Source organism: Podarcis vaucheri (genome assembly GCF_965113315.1).
Source record: "Podarcis vaucheri genome assembly, chromosome: 10".
Classification (NCBI taxonomy): Eukaryota; Metazoa; Chordata; class Lepidosauria; order Squamata; family Lacertidae; genus Podarcis; species Podarcis vaucheri.
In genome coordinates, this window is record NC_138748.1 from 76,657,097 (window position 1) to 76,674,170 (window position 17,074).

The window sequence follows — 17,074 nt, forward strand, 5'->3', positions numbered from 1 at the left end:
CAGAAGTACTGTTTTGGGGGGACAGGAGGCGGGCGGGTGTGGAGGACTCCCTGGTCCTGAATGGGGTAACTGTGCCCCTGAAGGACCAGGTGCGCAGCCTGGGAGTCATTTTGGACTCTCCACTGTCCATGGAGGCACAGGTCAATTCTGTGTCCAGGGCAGCTGTTTACCAGCTCCATCTGGTACGTAGGCTGAGACCCTATCTGCCTGCGGACTGCCTCGCCAGAGTGGTGCATGCTCTGGTTATCTCCCACTTGGACTACTGCCATGCGCTCTACGTGGGGCTACCTTTGAAGGTGACATGGAAACTACAACTAATCCAGAATGCTGCAGCCAGACTGGTGACTGGGGGCAGCCGCCAAGACCACATTACACCGGTCTTGAAAGACCTACATTGGCTTCTAGTACGTTTCCGAGCACAATTCAAAGTGTTGGTGCTGACCTTTCAAGCCCTAAATGGCCTCGGCCTAGTATACCTGAAGGAGCGCCTCCACCCCCATCGTTCTGCCCGGAAACAGATCCAGCGTCGAGGGCCTTCTGGTGGTTCCCTCACTGCAAGAAGCCAAGTTACAGGGAAGCAGGCAGAAGGCCTTCTCGGTAGTGGCACCGTCCTGCGGAACGCTCTCCCACCAGATGTCAAAGAGAACAACAACTATCAGACTTTTAGAAGACATCTGAAGGCAGCCCTGTTCAGGGAAGGTTTTAATGTTTGATGTATTACGGTATTTTAATATTTGGTTAGAAGCTGCCCAGAGTGGCAGGGGAAGCCCAGCCAAATGGGCAGGGTAAATAATAAATTATTATTATTATAGTGTCTTTGGGGTGGGATGTGGAATGTGGGGATCCTGGCTCCCAATGCAGTAGAGCTGCATTGCCAGAGTCTCACCACTCGGCTTGTAGCTCCTTGTTTGGGGCAATCTATGTAGGAAGATAAACACATACTTGCAGCTAAGGTGTCTTTGCTTCAGAAAGAAGCCAAGCAGCTGAGGGGAAGGCCTTTCAGACTGGGAACCGGGTGTGGGGTGGGCCAAGAGCTCTGCTGGGCCTCAGGAGGGAACTTTTCTTCAGGACAGCAGCAGGGGGAGGAAGGATTTAAATGTGAATGGACAGCTGCACAAACGGCCTTCCCAGAATCCTCACCCTGCCTTGTTGAACCACCAGCTTCTCTGAAACGGATTTCGCTGGATGAATTGGCCAAATTGTCTGGCGCCAAGGAGAACAATGGCACGGATCCTGGCCCTTCATGACCTTCATGCCTGGTGTGAGTGGTGCCCCCTGGTGTGTGTTCTGGGTGACAACTTCCTTCTTGAGTCCCTTTGGCTGCTGCTTCCCAGTGAACCGTCTTTGGAGCCCACAAACCAGGGGAAGCGGAGCTGTGGCTCCAGGTGGTGTCAGATCCACCAGCCTGTGGGATGGAAACACTGGGAGCAGTCAAGTACAACATTCCTTGTTTTGCTAGAGTGGACATGCAAGGGGATATTTGGTCCAGTTAGTCGAAACTGTTCCTCCTTGCCTGGAGCACCCTTCCTTGCATGTGACTAGTGGGTGGGCGTGACCTTCCCAGACCTGGGAAAAGGCCAAGGCATGCTGCCCACTCTCTCTCTTTTCCATCTTCCTTTCGTCCTGCGAACTTCCTGACTCACCTGGACTGGACTGCTGCCAGCCAGAAGTCTCCCAGGTCATCTCCCGTATGGGGTAAAACTCTACATGTTTGTAACTAAAGCCTGCCTTCAGGGATCACACTCTGCCTGATCATGCGTAAAACTACTTTATGTTACTTATGAATAAGACTGTTGTGTCTTTATTCTTTTAGGAGGGCTCAAAGGGATCTTACCAGGAGTAATAGAACATATCTCAATCTGGGCAAGCCAGATTGAATTGTTTATTGTCTTAAGAGGCTCACACGAGTCTGCAACCAGCTTTCTGCTGCGTAAGAAGGAGAATGCACTCTGCTGTATAAAGAAACTTGCTAGCGTGAGCCAATGCTCAGGGGTGAAGGGACTAACAATACCTGCAGGGTCACAAGCTCCCCACCCCTTCCACTAACGTAAGTTTGTGCTACTAATGCACTTCACCACAAAGACTCCCTGGCCATTGCCCAGAGAAGGCAGCAGCCTGTGTTGCCCAATGTTTTGCAGTCTCTGCCTCCTGAAGTGGGCAAGGGCTATTGCCCGAGGGCTGGTGGGTGGCAGCAGGCTGCCACGAGAGCCTATGAAAGGGTGCAGGTGTTGCTGCTGGCTGTGAGGCCGATGGGCTTGCCTGGGAGTAAGCAGAGGCGCAGCAGCCTCTTCCTCCCGCTTGACTAGAGACCCCATAAGAGGACAGGAAGCTGTTCAGCACTGACGCACATCCACACACATCCTTTTAATTGGGGGTTGGGGTTGGGGTTGGTCCATGTTTCCTGCCGCCTCTGATACGAAGCGAAGAGCAGAGCGCATGAGCTGCTGCAGTCTCCAATCCCCAAACAGCTTGTTGCTGTCTCTGAGTCAGGATTTCTGCCTCCGCATTTAGAAGTCTACTCTCAGGCCTCCTCACCTCTGCTCACACGCCTGGAAACCGCTCGCTCTCTCAAGACTGCTGGCTGCTTGCGGGCATCGCTTGCTGCTTGCTGCTGCTCTTGGGGCTCCAGATTGGTGGCAAACCTTTGGCGGCTGCTGCCTGAGCATCCCTCTTTGCGGGCCCTTGAGTGCTCGCGCCCTGAGAGGATTTTTGTGCGCTCTTGGGAGGCTGGCTACTGGGAGTGGGGCCCGTCTTCTGAGCCGCCTGTTGCTGGAGCCAGCGGCGCATGTGTGCCAGGCCCCGCCCATACTGGAGCTCCCGCAGGAGCTGCTCCTTCTGCTCTCTCAGCTGCTGCCGGAAGGCTTTCAGGCCTTTAGCTCGCTGGATGAGGCCGAGGAGCTCGTTGCGCAGCCGCCTGTTCTCCTCCTTCACTTGGTTGGTGTGCTGGATGAGGCTGCGCACGGCTTCCTTCTCGGCCTTCTTGGCCAGGGCCTGGACCTTCTGCTCTGCCTGCACCTCGTACTCCGCCTTCTGGTGCAGGTACTTGCTCTTGAGCAAGCGCATTTCCTCCGAGTGCTGGATCTTCATGGCCAGCAGCTCCTTCTCCAGCTCCCGGATGCGGATGAGCTGCTCGGACTGCAGCTCCTTGAAGGGCTTGAGCTCCTCAACCTCCTTGGTCATGAGGGAGAACTTGGTCTCCATCTCAATCAGCTGGCTCCTCATCTCCGTCTCCTTGTCCGTGTACTGGGAGGTCAGCTCCTCCTTCTGCTTCAGGACGCTGGTGAGGTCAAAGAGGTTCTGCTCGTTGAGGGTGGTGATGGCGTCCTGACACCGGGCAGCGCGCTTGTTCAGGTAGTTCAGGTAGGCCTTGCTGTTCTGCCGGATCTCCTGCGCTTCCTTGTCCAGGAACTCGTTCCTGCTCTGGAACTGGTCCACCCATTGCGTGTAGGTGTGGATGTGCTCCGCCAGGATGAGGGACTCCTTCTTCAGGGACTGCTCTTGCTCCGTCAAGAGCGGCCCAGTCGTGCTCTGGCTCTTGGCGATGCTCTTCCGAGCTTTGGACTTGGTCTTCTTTGTCGCCATGCTGTGGCAGGGGCTGCCCTCTCAGGCACTGACGAAAGAGAAATGCAGTGGGATTTTATTTTAAATGTTTTGGTACCACGTTCTGAGGTCCTGAAGTCCTCAGTCAATTTTCTAAAAGCAGCAACATACAGTCAGTTTCAATATAAATGGAACTTTTATGAGCCATCATTTGAACTGCTGATGATAGTTTGGATCTGCACTGAACCAGCACCATTACCCATGTGTCATGGACTGGTTGGACACAAAGGAATAGTGGGAGGACCCAGTTGGGGAACCACCAAGGGAAGAAGGCTCAGAGTTGGCGGCTTGGTGGTGAGATGACAATGAGTGGTGGGAGGGTGAAGAGGGAGCAGACTGGGAGGAGGAGGAGGAGGAGGCAGAAGCAGAAGAGGTGCCGGGGTTTAGTGAGCGGGGGGGGGGAGGGGTCTGTGGCAGAGGGAAGTCTGGAATCAGAATCAGAAGCGTAAGCAGGAGAGTGGGCTGAGGGAGGCCAAGAGGCAGAGATGAGTCAGGCTGGTGAAGAAACACAAGTGTCTTCCACGCACACACACCCTGCTGTGACAAGCTTTCCTCCTCCCTAGTCTCCCAGGATCAGGAGAGGCATGAAGCAAGAGGAGTATAGGCAGAAACGCAGGTGCCGTCTCAGATTGCTTGGGAAGGCCCTTAGCTGTGGGAAGGTGGGGACTTTCAGGCTCCACAACTGCCTCATAAGGATCAGACCTACCAAGGAAGACTTGCTGTGCTCTTTAGGCTTGGTCCTCCTGTGCAGATCCTTTTTTTTCTAATCAAGAGTTAACTTCACCTGCTCTGTGTGATTTACTGCTTGCTGGCTCCCTCCTGACATCACATGGGAACGGACAGAAGCATTTGAGGCATGTATAAAAAGAGTTGGAGAGAGAGGGAACAGGGTGCCCCCCCCCCCCGGAGCTCTCCCTGAGCAAGGGGCTGTTTGCCAGATTTGGGGCTGGAGGGGGAGCTCCTCCATAGCACCCAGCCCATTTTTTTTAAAGAATAATTTTTTATTAACCGACCAATCACATCAAATCAAACCAAATTACATAAATTCAAAATTACACAGCCGAATTTTAAATTTTTGTTGGGGGTACCCATATTTCAAGTTCCGAAGGGATCCAATCAACTTCTTGCTTACTGCTGTTTTAATGTCCACAAATCTAACCTTATGATGTTCACAGTACTATCCAGTCCTTTCTTATTATTTTTCCACATCTCTTGTTGTTATTTTCATTTAGTTTTCCTTTCTCTTTGTGACCTCTGATAGTCTCCGCAAGCTGGTTAGAACAGTTTGTAATCCTGCATGGATATTTTTTTTTTTTATCCAGTAGCCATATCCAGACGTTTTCCATATAACATCACTTCCATACATCAAAACAGTCTTAGCGTCATTAATCTTCACCAATCTGCCTCCTTTCTCAAAACCTCTGAGGAGATTCACTAGGAATGCAGTCTGAAATCAAGTCCGTTCTTCCTCCCGGCTGTAAATCCTTTGGCAAGATGGCGACTCCGAATTAATTGCTGCACCATTCCCAAAAGCTCTTATTGCTTCTCGGTCTCTAAAGCATACTTTTGGTTAAAGTTTATCTCCACACAGACCTTAATCATCCTGCTTGGGTCAGTTCAACCGACGATTCTAATGAGGACGGGTTCTTGTAAATCACATAGAAGGAAAGTAAAAAAGGTCATCCCCCCCATTCAGCCCCGTTGTCAACATACCCCGCCTTTAGTGTATCTTCATCGTAAAATATTCCTGTTTCTCCAGCCCATCGTCTTCTTTCGCAGAGGTCACTTAAATTAGCGGACTTCACTCCCCTTCTTCACTTGAAATATGTGCATTTGCTTCTTTTGTAATTAATTATTCCAAATTGCTGCAACTAGTGCGCGATCAGAGACAGCGTCCAGGAGAGCCGAGGTCCATACGGGGGCATTCTGCCTAGGGCCCTCACCCCCTTCTTTCGAATTAGGGGGTGATTTATGGGCACAGCAGGCAAGGGCAGTGTTCCCCATTTCCTTGGGGCAACAAGGGAGGCTGCCTACTCCCATAACAGCCTCTTAATTACCCCGTGTGGGTCGGAGAGATGGTATTGTCGGCCATCTTCCAATGCGCCCCTAGTGGTCCCCCCATAGCGCCCAGTCCATAAGGATGTAGTCTCTTTCTTGAGCACTTGAAAAATGCAGCTATGCCAGAATGCATGATCTGAGAGATTTTGTTTGGGCATCTCAGCAGCTAGCTCAGAACCTGATTAGTGCTTTGTGCTGAAGCTTCTTCAATTAATTGGGTTTTCACTGTGCATTATTGTCAGGGGTTCAGGAGCAGAGGCGAGGGCAAGGGAGGAAACAGAGAGCGAGGGGGAGGAGGCAGAAGAAAGGATGAGTGATGACGACGACCCGAGATCTCCGAGTCTTTCCAGTGAATCAGAAGATTCACAAAAAGGAGCACCAGTGGCCAGGGCAAGGGGGGAGACTAGGGGGACACCCCAGGAAGAAAGAGCCAGAGGGGACTCAGAGGGGAGCAGTTGGAGATCAGGACCTACGTCACCGCCAGAGAGTAGGGAAGAGGAAGAGCGCCAGGGAGCAAGCGCTGGCAGCTCGCAACAGGAGGGAGGGCACGAGTCAGGAGTGGCCACACCTTCATCGGGAAGCGAAGTGACGGTTAGACGGAAAGTGGAAGGTTGGGCGCGCGCGCCAAGTTCAAATGCACAGGAAGGTGACGCAGTAGGCAGCCCGGAAAGGGAGCCAGGTCCTAAAGCCTGGCGCAAGGAGACAGGGGAGTCAGGGGGGTCAGCGTCAGAAGAATCCCGGAAGGAAGAGACCAAGGGGGGCAGAGGGACCCAGAGGAGAACTGTCAGGCGGAAAAGGTGGAGCAGGGCTAGGATATTAAATTGGTGCGCAAGGGGCGGAGACTCAGAAGGAGCTTCGCCGACCTAAGCATAAGGCGTAGGGTTGCACGCAGCAGCTCGAGAATGGAGACTGTAACTCAATAAAGACTTTTATTTAACGATCGCTGGCTAGCGTGATCCTCTGTGAGCTAGGATCTGGAAGTAACCCTGACAGTAAGCTCCGTCTCTTTAAATTGTGGGCATCCACGGCCTCGCGGAGAGGAGGGAAAGCGGGTGCCTACAAGAGAGCTCACGAACGGCAGACAATATGACGGCCGAACAGCAAATAACGGAACTCAGAGACGCGGTTTCACGACTGACTGCCGAGGCGCTGGCGTCCAGGAAGAGAGAGGAGGACGCAGCTGCCGCCTACAGGGATCTCCAGGTCAGGTTGGACGTGCTTACGAAGCAAGGGCAACAGACACCCAAATCAGAGGGGATTGGGTTGGGGAGACGCACAGGCGGTCTGGTCTCGCACTTCGATGGGAATTTGCAACAGTACCCCAATTTTAGAGCAGACGTAATGTGTGCACTGCAACTACTGCACAAAGACTTTAGAGATGAACAAGAGAAAGTGGGGTTTATCATGTCCCATTTGCATGGAGACGCTAAAGCATGGCTGCGCAATTTGTGGAGAGATAAGGATCCTGCGCTCCAAAATGCGGACGCCTTTATTAAAGCGATGGATGGCTGTTTTTTATCAAGTATTGACGTGGATCTTGCCCGAAAGGAGGTGCATGGACTAAGGCAAGGGAGGGCCAGCGTACGTCAATATCATGCCCGCTTTTTCGCTTTGGTCAGTGCCCTGGAATGGGACAGAGATTCGGCTCCTGTCAGAGACCTTTTTTGGGAGGGCTTGAACAACTCGGTGAAAGATGAGATTGCGAGGGGGGAGAGACCCCGGACCACGCAGGAGATCGTTCAGAGGGCGCTGGCGGTGGGGGTGCGGCTGGAAGAACGTCCGTGGAGCAGGGACGAAGGGCGCAGCGGGCGCGAACCAGCCAGGGGCTCCTCCTTCCTTCCCAGAGAAGCAGCGCGTGCGCAATCCACGCCTCCAACAGGGGGCGGGGTGGAACCGATGGAGGTTGGGAGTGCAAGGGCTCAGTCAGCAGCCAGAGCCCTAGCACCGGCAGCAGTGAAAGCGAAGCCTCCTAGAGGGAACAGGAAGTGTTACATCTGCGAGGATCCAGGGCATATGGCGAAAGAGTGTCCCCGGAGGCTCCACAAGCACACTGCAGCCTCAGCAATGGTGACTGCAGCAACGCAGCAAGGAGAACCACAGCAGGGAAACGACGATGTCTGGCTGGAAGAGGAGGCACTGGGGCCCAGCCAGACGTGTCAGTGAAGCAGTCCCCAGAGATTTTACCGCCCATGGACCCCCTCCCGCCCAAGCCAGTAGTGAGGCTCACCGCATCGCTCCAGCTACCCAATGGAATCACCATGGACGTGCCAATCACCGTCGACTCGGGAAGCAATGCAGACTTCATAGGGCAGGACTTTGTCGACCGGCACGCTATACAGTTGCTGCCTGCCACGCTGCCCCTGCAGGTCGTCACGGTGGATGGCAGGGAACTGTTAGGCGGGCAGGTGGTGAAGCAGACGCCACCTATGGTGCTGCGGCTTGGAAATCACAGGGAAATCATCAGCTTCAACGTCACTCAACTCTCGGACACGCCTATTGTGTTGGGCATGAGTTGGCTGGACAAGCACAGCCCGACGCTGGCTTGGTACCAGAGGCAGCTGACCTTCGGCTCTTCCTTTTGTGCTGAACACTGCATCATGCCCCAGCAGGACGGGGAGCAGGAGGAGTCACAGCTGCTGCTAGGCACGCTGCAAGCGATTCCCCACAAGTACGCAGAATTTTTAGAGGTTTTCTGCGAGAAGGAGGCAGACAAGCTACCCCCCCACAGACCATATGACTGCAAAATTGACCTGCTGCCGGGGGCGGCGCTGCCCAAAGGGAAGCTGTATTCCATGTCGGAAGACGAACTGCAGGAACTCAAAGAGTTCATAGATCATAATTTGGAGCGCGGTTTCATCCGAGAGTCCCAGGCAGCGGGGGGCAGTCCTGTATTCTTTGTGAAGAAGCGAGACACGCCCCAAAAAAGACTCGTTGTGGACTACCGCATTTTGAACAGTGTCGCCAAGCCGTCGGACTTCCCCATGCCCCGAATCGACGACCTCCTCGCAAAAGTACGCAAGGGCAGCGTGTTCACCAAGTTGGACCTGCGAGGGGCGTACAACCTCATTCGCATGCGGGAAGGAGATGAGTGGAAGACAGCCATGTTCACGCCCCTGGGCACCTACGAATATAGAGTTATGCCCTTTGGATTGCAAAATGGCTCCCACGTTTTTCAAGCTTTCATGCATCACGTGTTGGCGGGGCTACTCTACAAGACGTGCGTCTGTTTCTTAGATGACATCCTGATCTTTTCGGAATCGCAGCAGGAGCATGACAGACACGTCAGGGAAGTGCTGAGCAGGCTACAGCAACATAGGCTTTACGCCAAGCTGGAGAAGTGCCAATTCGACGTGACGGAGGTGGATTTCCTGGGCTACAAGTTGTCTGACAAGGGGCTCGCCATGGACAGCGCCAAAGTTCGAGCGGTGTTGGATTGGAAAAGCCCACGCAACCGGAAGGAGGTCCAACGGTTTGTCGGCTTCGCGAACTTCTATCGCAAGTTCATCAAAGGCTTCGCCATGCAGACAGCGGCCATTACGGACACGCTCAGTTCCAAGAAAAAGAAGTTCATCTGGACAGCGCAGGCGGAGCAGTCCTTTCAGGCACTCAAGCGTCTTTTCGCCTCGGAGGAACAGCTGCTTCATGTCGACCCCAGCAGGCCAATGAGAGTAGAAACGGACGCCTCGGACAGGGCCGTCGGAGCAGTCCTGCTGCAGAAGGACCCGCAGGGGGTTTGGAGGCCCGGAGCGTTTTACTCCAGGAAGCTCAGCAAATCCGAACAGAACTACACCATCTGGGACAGGGAGTTGCTGGCTATTCATGCAGCGTTCAAAGCATGGAGGCACTTCCTGATTGGAGCCAAGCACACGGTGCAGGTCTGCACGGACCACAAGAATCTGGAGCATTGGCGCACGGCACAGTTCCTGAACCAGAGGCAGATACGTTGGGCTGAGTTCTTTGCGAACTTCGACTTCCGAATAGAGTATGTCCCGGGGGACACCAACATCATGGCGGACGCGCTCTCCCGTAAGCCACAGTATCTGGAGGACGCCACGCCAGCGGCCGCCATGCACATCTTCTCGCCAACAGTGTGGGCGTGCGCTGCGGCGACAGTGGACCTGGAGGCGGTGCGACGAGCGTTGCAGAGTGACTCCTTCGCGCAAACAAAGATGGCTGAGATGCAAAGGGGCACGGCAGCGACCGACGGGTTCCAGCTGAGAGATGGATTGCTCATCCGCAAAGGGGCCATCTACGTGCCGGGAGACGAACTTCGCGCCAAGGTGCTGCATCAGCTGCACGACGCGCCCACTGCCGGGCACTTTGGCAAAGAGAAGACAGTGGAATTAATCGCCAGGGATTTCTGGTGGCCCGGAATGCGAGGGGAGGTCGCGGACTACGTGGCGAGGTGCGACACCTGCCAGAGGGCCAAACCAGTGCACAGACCGCCGGCCGGACTGTTGGAACCGCTGCAAACTCCGGTCGAGCCATGGGAGAGAGTCGCCCTGGACTTCGTCACGGATCTGCCCAGCTCGAGGGGCAAGACGGCCGTGCTGGTGGTGGTGGACTTGTTCTCCAAGATGGCACATTTCATCCCGTGTGCGAAGGTGGCCACGGCAGAACAGACCGCCAAACTGTTCATAGACCACGTGTTCAAGGTTCACGGTCTGCCACGGTCTATTCTGTCCGACCGCGGGCGGCAGTTCATCTCAAATTTCTGGCAGAAGCTGATGGGCTTCCTAAACGTCAAGATCAACCTGGCGTCGGCGAGACACCCGCAGACCAACGGGCAAGCGGAGCGGGTCAATGCCATCATGCAGCAGTACCTGAGATGCTATGCGAATCAACAGCCTGCGACGTGGGTGGATTACCTGCCGCTCGCCGAGTTCGCCTACAACAACACGAAGCACGTGTCCACGGGGGTCACGCCGTTCTTTGCCAACAACGGGAGGCACCCCAGAACCTTCCCGGGACTGGAAAGACTGGTGGAGGGGGAGCCGCAGACAGCAGATGCGTTCGCGTCGGAGTTGCATGAGGTCCACGATCAGCTGCGGAGGCACCTGGAGCTGGCCAAACACGCATACAAGGTGCAGGCAGACAAACACAGAAGGGTTGGCGAAGAGATCCAGGTGGGAGACTGGGTCTGGTTAGCAGCCCACGCAGTGCCGACCAGGTCGTTGGCCAAGAAGAAACTAGGACATAAGCAACTGGGGCCCTACCACGTCGAAGAGCAGGTCAACCCGGTGGCCTTCAGGCTGGCGCTTCCGGAGGGTTCCAGAATGCATCCGGTGTTCCACAGATCGGTGCTCACTCCCTACAAGGCACCGCACAGGTTTCAGGAACCCGGAACGGCGCCGAGTCCGCTCCGAGAGGGAACCAGGCAACGGGGAGTGGCACAGAAGGTGCGCCTCAACGAAGTCACGGAGATTTTGGACTCCAGATGGGGGGAAGAGGGGGTAGAATACCTTCTCGCCAAGGAGGGCACCCCGGCCAGTGCCAACAGCTGGGTGCCGGGCTACGCTCTAGATGAACCTCTGCTCAAGGAAGAGTTTCATGCCCTCTTCCCCCATAGGCCAATGCCAGCGGACTTTTTCGACGACTGGCTTTTCACGCCCACGCTTTCGGCCAGCACGTTCCGGGGGTTCGACTCGGATGAGGAACCGACACGAGACGCCCGTTCCCCGGAGGGGTCGCCCTCGGGATCTGCTTCAGAACCCTCGTATTGGTGGGATGATCGACCAGAGGAGCAGTGGCGCAGAAAGTGGCTGGAGGGTCCAGGACGAGCAACGCCTACAGAAGGAAGCGAGGGTGAGACCGACATGGACGTTTTCGGGGACAACCAGGGTCTCGAGCACGGCGGCACAGAGATGGAAGCAGAGGTGACCGTCGTTGACGAGAGCAGGGAGGAAGAACCGGAAGACTTCGGATGGAGGCCCGCCACGGGAAGCGAACTGTACCCGACATTCGTTCCCTTGACACGGCAGCACCCAGTTCCCGCACCGGAAGGAGGGGAGGGGGGAAGAGGGGGCTTCGAGGGGGGGATGGATGTCAGGGGTTCAGGAGCAGAGGCGAGGGCAAGGGAGGAAACAGAGAGCGAGGGGGAGGAGGCAGAAGAAAGGATGAGTGATGACGACGACCCGAGATCTCCGAGTCTTTCCAGTGAATCAGAAGATTCACAAAAAGGAGCACCAGTGGCCAGGGCAAGGGGGGAGACTAGGGGGACACCCCAGGAAGAAAGAGCCAGAGGGGACTCAGAGGGGAGCAGTTGGAGATCAGGACCTACGTCACCGCCAGAGAGTAGGGAAGAGGAAGAGCGCCAGGGAGCAAGCGCTGGCAGCTCGCAACAGGAGGGAGGGCACGAGTCAGGAGTGGCCACACCTTCATCGGGAAGCGAAGTGACGGTTAGACGGAAAGTGGAAGGTTGGGCGCGCGCGCCAAGTTCAAATGCACAGGAAGGTGACGCAGTAGGCAGCCCGGAAAGGGAGCCAGGTCCTAAAGCCCGGCGCAAGGAGACAGGGGAGTCAGGGGGGTCAGCGTCAGAAGAATCCCGGAAGGAAGAGACCAAGGGGGGCAGAGGGACCCAGAGGAGAACTGTCAGGCGGAAAAGGTGGAGCAGGGCTAGGATATTAAATTGGTGCACAAGGGGCGGAGACTCAGAAGGAGCTTCGCCGACCTAAGCATAAGGCGTAGGGTTGCACGCAGCAGCTCGAGAATGGAGACTGTAACTCAATAAAGACTTTTATTTAACGATCGCTGGCTAGCGTGATCCTCTGTGAGCTAGGATCTGGAAGTAACCCTGACAATTATGTTAATTTTAAATTTATTAAAATACAATGAAGAAGGGATGGGGCAAAAGGTAAATGCCGTCTATTGAGTTTTTTGGACTGAGAAGCTAAGGGATTTCCGTGTTGTTTCTCAGGCAGCGACATCCTTAATTATATCAAAAGACACTTTCACCAGTGGTCATTGTGAGGATCTTGGTTCTTGGCTTTTGTGAGTATAAGAAACTGCTAATCCACCTAAGACAATTTCCCAGATGTTGCCTCTCAACACACAAACATCTGAAGACTCCCTTTTATGCTGGACTCCCTTTTCAGACAGAAATCTTTCAAAGTTATTAGAGGTAAATTCACCTCCTCTTTTTGATTGCACTCCAGTTATCTTTGCATCATATTTTGCTTCCACCCAGTTTACAAAATTCTCAAACCTCTATTTAGCTTCTCCTTTAACAAATAAATGAACCCAAAATGCAAGAAATTGACAACAATTGTAAGATTAAATTTAGCTCCTCACAGAGTTTCCTGGAATGGATCTGCTTAATCTATATGCAGAAGTTCTAGAACTCGCTTAGGATTTCTTTCACATTTTATGTGTTAACCACATAGGATTCACAGACCCCCGTTTGCCCCCTGAGTTATCTGCAAAATCTTCCTTGACTGTGATGACTTCAGATTGCTGGTTTCCAAAGTGTGGGATTGACTTCAAGAATTCGCTTGTTGCTCTCTATCGCCACCTGCTGGCCACACCGGGCCCATAACCTTTGTTGGTTGTGCTGAAGTAACCGCTTCTCACAGAGGCTGAGGAAGATGAGTTCTTAATTCAGAGGTAGCATTTAGATGAGCAAACAGGCAACCAGTCTAATGTAAGGATTCAATACAAAGTCTCTCTCTCTCTCTCTCTCTCTCTCTCTCTCTCTCTCTCTCTCACACACACACACACACACACACACACAAGAGGGTACAGTCTTTTAAGTACAAGAAAATGGTGCAGTTGTTACAGGAGTCCAAGGTTGTTTTTCTGTCCCTTTGCTCTCCTGGTAGCAGAGGATGCTTCCTAGCAGAAAGTTCTCCAGCTGTAATCCCCCTGCTGCAGGTCCTTGACAAAATGCTTGACATTCACACTATCTCCTCAACCTCCGACAAACTCCGCATTCTCCTCTCAGACCCAACTCTACACCTCTGTTAGCTTGCACACGCAGTTCCCTTTTAAGGAGACTGTTCACGAGACTCACAAGACTCAAGACAGTGACTCAGAAGCTGGACTTTAGTTCTAGTCACCTGTTTCACAGCTGTCGCAGTTAACTCCTTCATGTAATTTATCCTTTGTAAAATACACAATTGTAACACATATATCAACAATGACTTTTTGAGCAACCTTTTTGGAGACGCACCATAGCTCAGTGGTAGACTGCCTGCTTTGCATGTGGAAAGAGAAAGAAAGAAAGAAAGAAAGAAAGAAAGAAAGAAAGAAAGAAGAGACCCAGGTCTCATCCCTGACATCTCACCTAGCAGTTGGTGAGAAAGACCCTTCTCTGCCTGAGGTTTGGGAGGGCTGGTGCTAGGCTCAAAAACAGGCTATTCTGGGCTGGATGAACCTGACCTGGTCCAAAGCCTTGGACTAGTCACCAAACAGGTGCCAAACAATGATGGCACTTGTCACACAAATCCAAGCAGACTTTAGGCTTGTTCTGAGGCAGCAGGTCCCCTCCCCCCCGCAGGCTGAGAAATGCAGGTAGCACTTTGACAGAGTCACCCATATCCCTCGCATCTTTAGTGCCTGGCCACTATGTCTTGTCTTAACACTGCAAGGACTAACAATGAGATTGTGGTCTGAAGATAAGTAAGAATATACCTATCCTGCCCTGCCCTGTGCTGAGGTGCAAAGGAGCTCTGCTTCAATGCATTTCTGTTTGTACCATTTCTGAAGCTGGGACAGGGGTGGGCAGCCACCAAGCAGCTGTGAGAGACTCTGAGGCTGAGAGGGTGGCAGGGGCTGAAGGTGTGGCTCTTTCCTCACCTTTCCTCCAAGCAATGGGTGCTGGTGGTGCTGGCAGTGGGGACACGTACGGAGAACGGAGGTTTCTGTTAATATGGGCCCTGCTAGCCCTGAGGAACCGTCATCATCAGCAATCCTGAGCAAAGAGCAGAGCAGCCGCCATGAATGGCAAGCTCAATTCCGGGCCACTTTGTAGAAATGTCTTGGACATTTTTGCCCCATCAGAGTGTCAGTCATGCGAGACTTTGGCCTCTTGGATGATCAACCCTCCTGAAAAGCTTAAAGGCAAAAAAGACACAAAAGAGAAGAACTCTGGTATCACAATGGAGGTAGAATCCCCACATTGTTGAAAATGGAAGGTGTCCAAAGAACAGAAGACCATAGAATCATGTGCTCAAGAGAAGAGCAACTGCGTCACAATGGAGGTGGAATCACCACAGTGTTGAAAACAGAAGGTGTGCAAGGAGGAATAGAGGAGCCCTGCTTTTCTAGGCCAAGCCCCCCCCCCCCAGCCCTGACCGCTTTGTCCACACAGGCATAATGTGGAACGCTTCTACAAAGCTGCATAATTCTTCAAGATGGGAGACCATCTTCCTGCGAGTCTCAGACGACCTGCTCCCTGCCCAGGGGTGTCCTTAAGGCTTTGCTAATTTGGCCCCCACCAAGGGTGCTGGCCTGGGGGAAGCAAAAATCACATTGCTGCTTGGCCCCCCTGGGTTGCTGGTGGGCCGAGGGCAGTGGGAGAGCAGAGGTGATCTTACTGGAACTTGAAGACTGGGCAGGTGAGGGGCTTACTTCTGAGTAAATGGGCCCAGGAGTAGGTGTGCAAGAGGAGTTGCAGGAGATAGTGGTGGAGGAGAGGAAAACTGAGACAAAGAAAGCTGTTTTGTTGATGAAAGAAATAAATGCCTTATGGTTGGAGAAGATGGGGCACGATCATAAAGGGGCTTCAAAGGGAGAGAAATGAATGCATAGCAAGAAACGTCAGGGTCACTAATAACTGATGTGAGGAAGAATTGAGAAAAGTGCAGAATTGAGGGCTATAATATTAAGATCTGATAGAATCCTGGGAAAGAATTGAACTTGACAAGAAATGGACAGTTCTGGACTTCTAAGGAGAATAAAAAATTAAGAACTACTTTTGGACAGAAAAAGATGAATCTGTGGTGTCTGAGAAGAATTGTGTTTGGCAGACTGCTTAGCAACTCTTTAATGTAATAGAGCTAGGTGTTTTCCTGTAGTGTATGCTTCCAATAATTTGAATCATTATAATATACATAATTGGCAGATGGAGAATTAGAAGCCCCTCTTTCTTCTTCTTCTTGGGGGGCCCAAGTGGGAGGGAGAGATAGAAAGGATCTTGGGGGGTGGGAGAAGAAACAGAAGCTTCCAGGTGAAAGCAGGGAGGGTCTACCTTTCTGTGTATGGATAAAGACAGGATGTAATTGTGACAGATGGCTTTTGTATTCCCTTTCTTGCCTTTCTATCTCTTGATTTTTTTTCCTCTTATCATTTTAGTTCTTTTCATTTCTTTTCTTCAGATTAGTTTGACTTTTATTGTATTGTTCCAAAAGTCCAGTGCCTGCCCCTCTCCCTGCCAAGTGGTGGCAAGAACCCATGGGCGTCTCAGGCACCCACACAGGATCTGTGCCCCTTTGGAGAATAGAAGATACGGTGGAGACTGTCGTGCTTGAAGAAATATGGTTTATTCACCTATTTACACCTTCAGTCTGCATGGAGGGAGTCCAGAACTTACAGCATGGCCCACAGCATGGCAGCAGGCAACCGTTCATCTCCCCTGCCAAGATGGATCTCAGCCCCTCTTCCTCCTCCTCCTCCTCCTCCTTCCAAGGAATCCCTGCTTCAAAGCTCACTTTTCCTGTCCCCTCAAACACACCGTTACCCCTTTTGACATCAGACTCTCCAGGCCAAAGGATCCTTTTTTGACGGCTCATTCACACCTTTTTGGCATGCTAACTGGTTTGCCCACTAAACAGCAACAACAAACAGGTTTGCTCTTCCCACAGCCAGCCAGGCTGGTTTGCATATCCAGCCCAGGAATTCCTTCGCAGCCTGCATTCTCCCTTCATACCACAAATAATAAAAATCCTACCGTTTATTAATATCTTGGGTTTGTTGTTGTTGTTGCTGTTGTTTAGTCGTCTAGTCGTGTCCGACTCTTCGTGACCCCCTGGACCAGAGCACACCAGGCACTCCTGTCTTCCACTGCCTCCTGCAGTTTGGTCAAACTCATGCTGGTCGCCTCGAGAACACTGTCCCACCATCTCGTCCTCTGTCGTCCCCTTCTCCTTGGGCCCTCCATCTTTCCCAACATCAGGGTCTTTTCCAGGGAGTCTTCTCTTCTCCTGAGGTGGCCAAAGTCTTGGAGCCTCAGCTTCAGGATCTGTCCTTCAAGTGAGCACTCAGGGCTGATTTCCTTCAGAATGGAGAGGTTGGATCTTCTTGCAGTCCATGGGACTCTCCAGAGTCTCCTCCAGCACCAGAATTCAAAAGCATCCATTCTTCGGCAATCAGCCTTCTTGATGGTCCAGCTCTCACTTCCATACATCACTACTGGGAAAACCAGAGCTTTTACTATACGGACCTTTGCTAGCAAGGTGATGTCTCTATGTCTCTGATGTTT

At 52.8% G+C, this 17,074-nt stretch overlaps 1 protein-coding gene across 1 annotated transcript; it reads right to left on the bottom strand.

The window, feature by feature from the left end:
- Positions 1-2,340: 2,340 nt before the first annotated feature.
- LOC309541979 (coiled-coil domain-containing protein 166-like) lies at positions 2,341-15,595 on the bottom strand. Its single transcript, XM_082240290.1, has 2 exons — positions 14,452-15,595; positions 2,341-3,610 (listed from the first exon to the last, which is right to left on the bottom strand). Exon 2 carries the CDS (start codon positions 3,580-3,582, stop codon positions 2,569-2,571), a length of 1,014 nt encoding a protein of 337 aa, XP_082096416.1. The 5' UTR covers positions 3,583-3,610; positions 14,452-15,595; the 3' UTR covers positions 2,341-2,568.
- Positions 15,596-17,074: the final 1,479 nt, after the last annotated feature.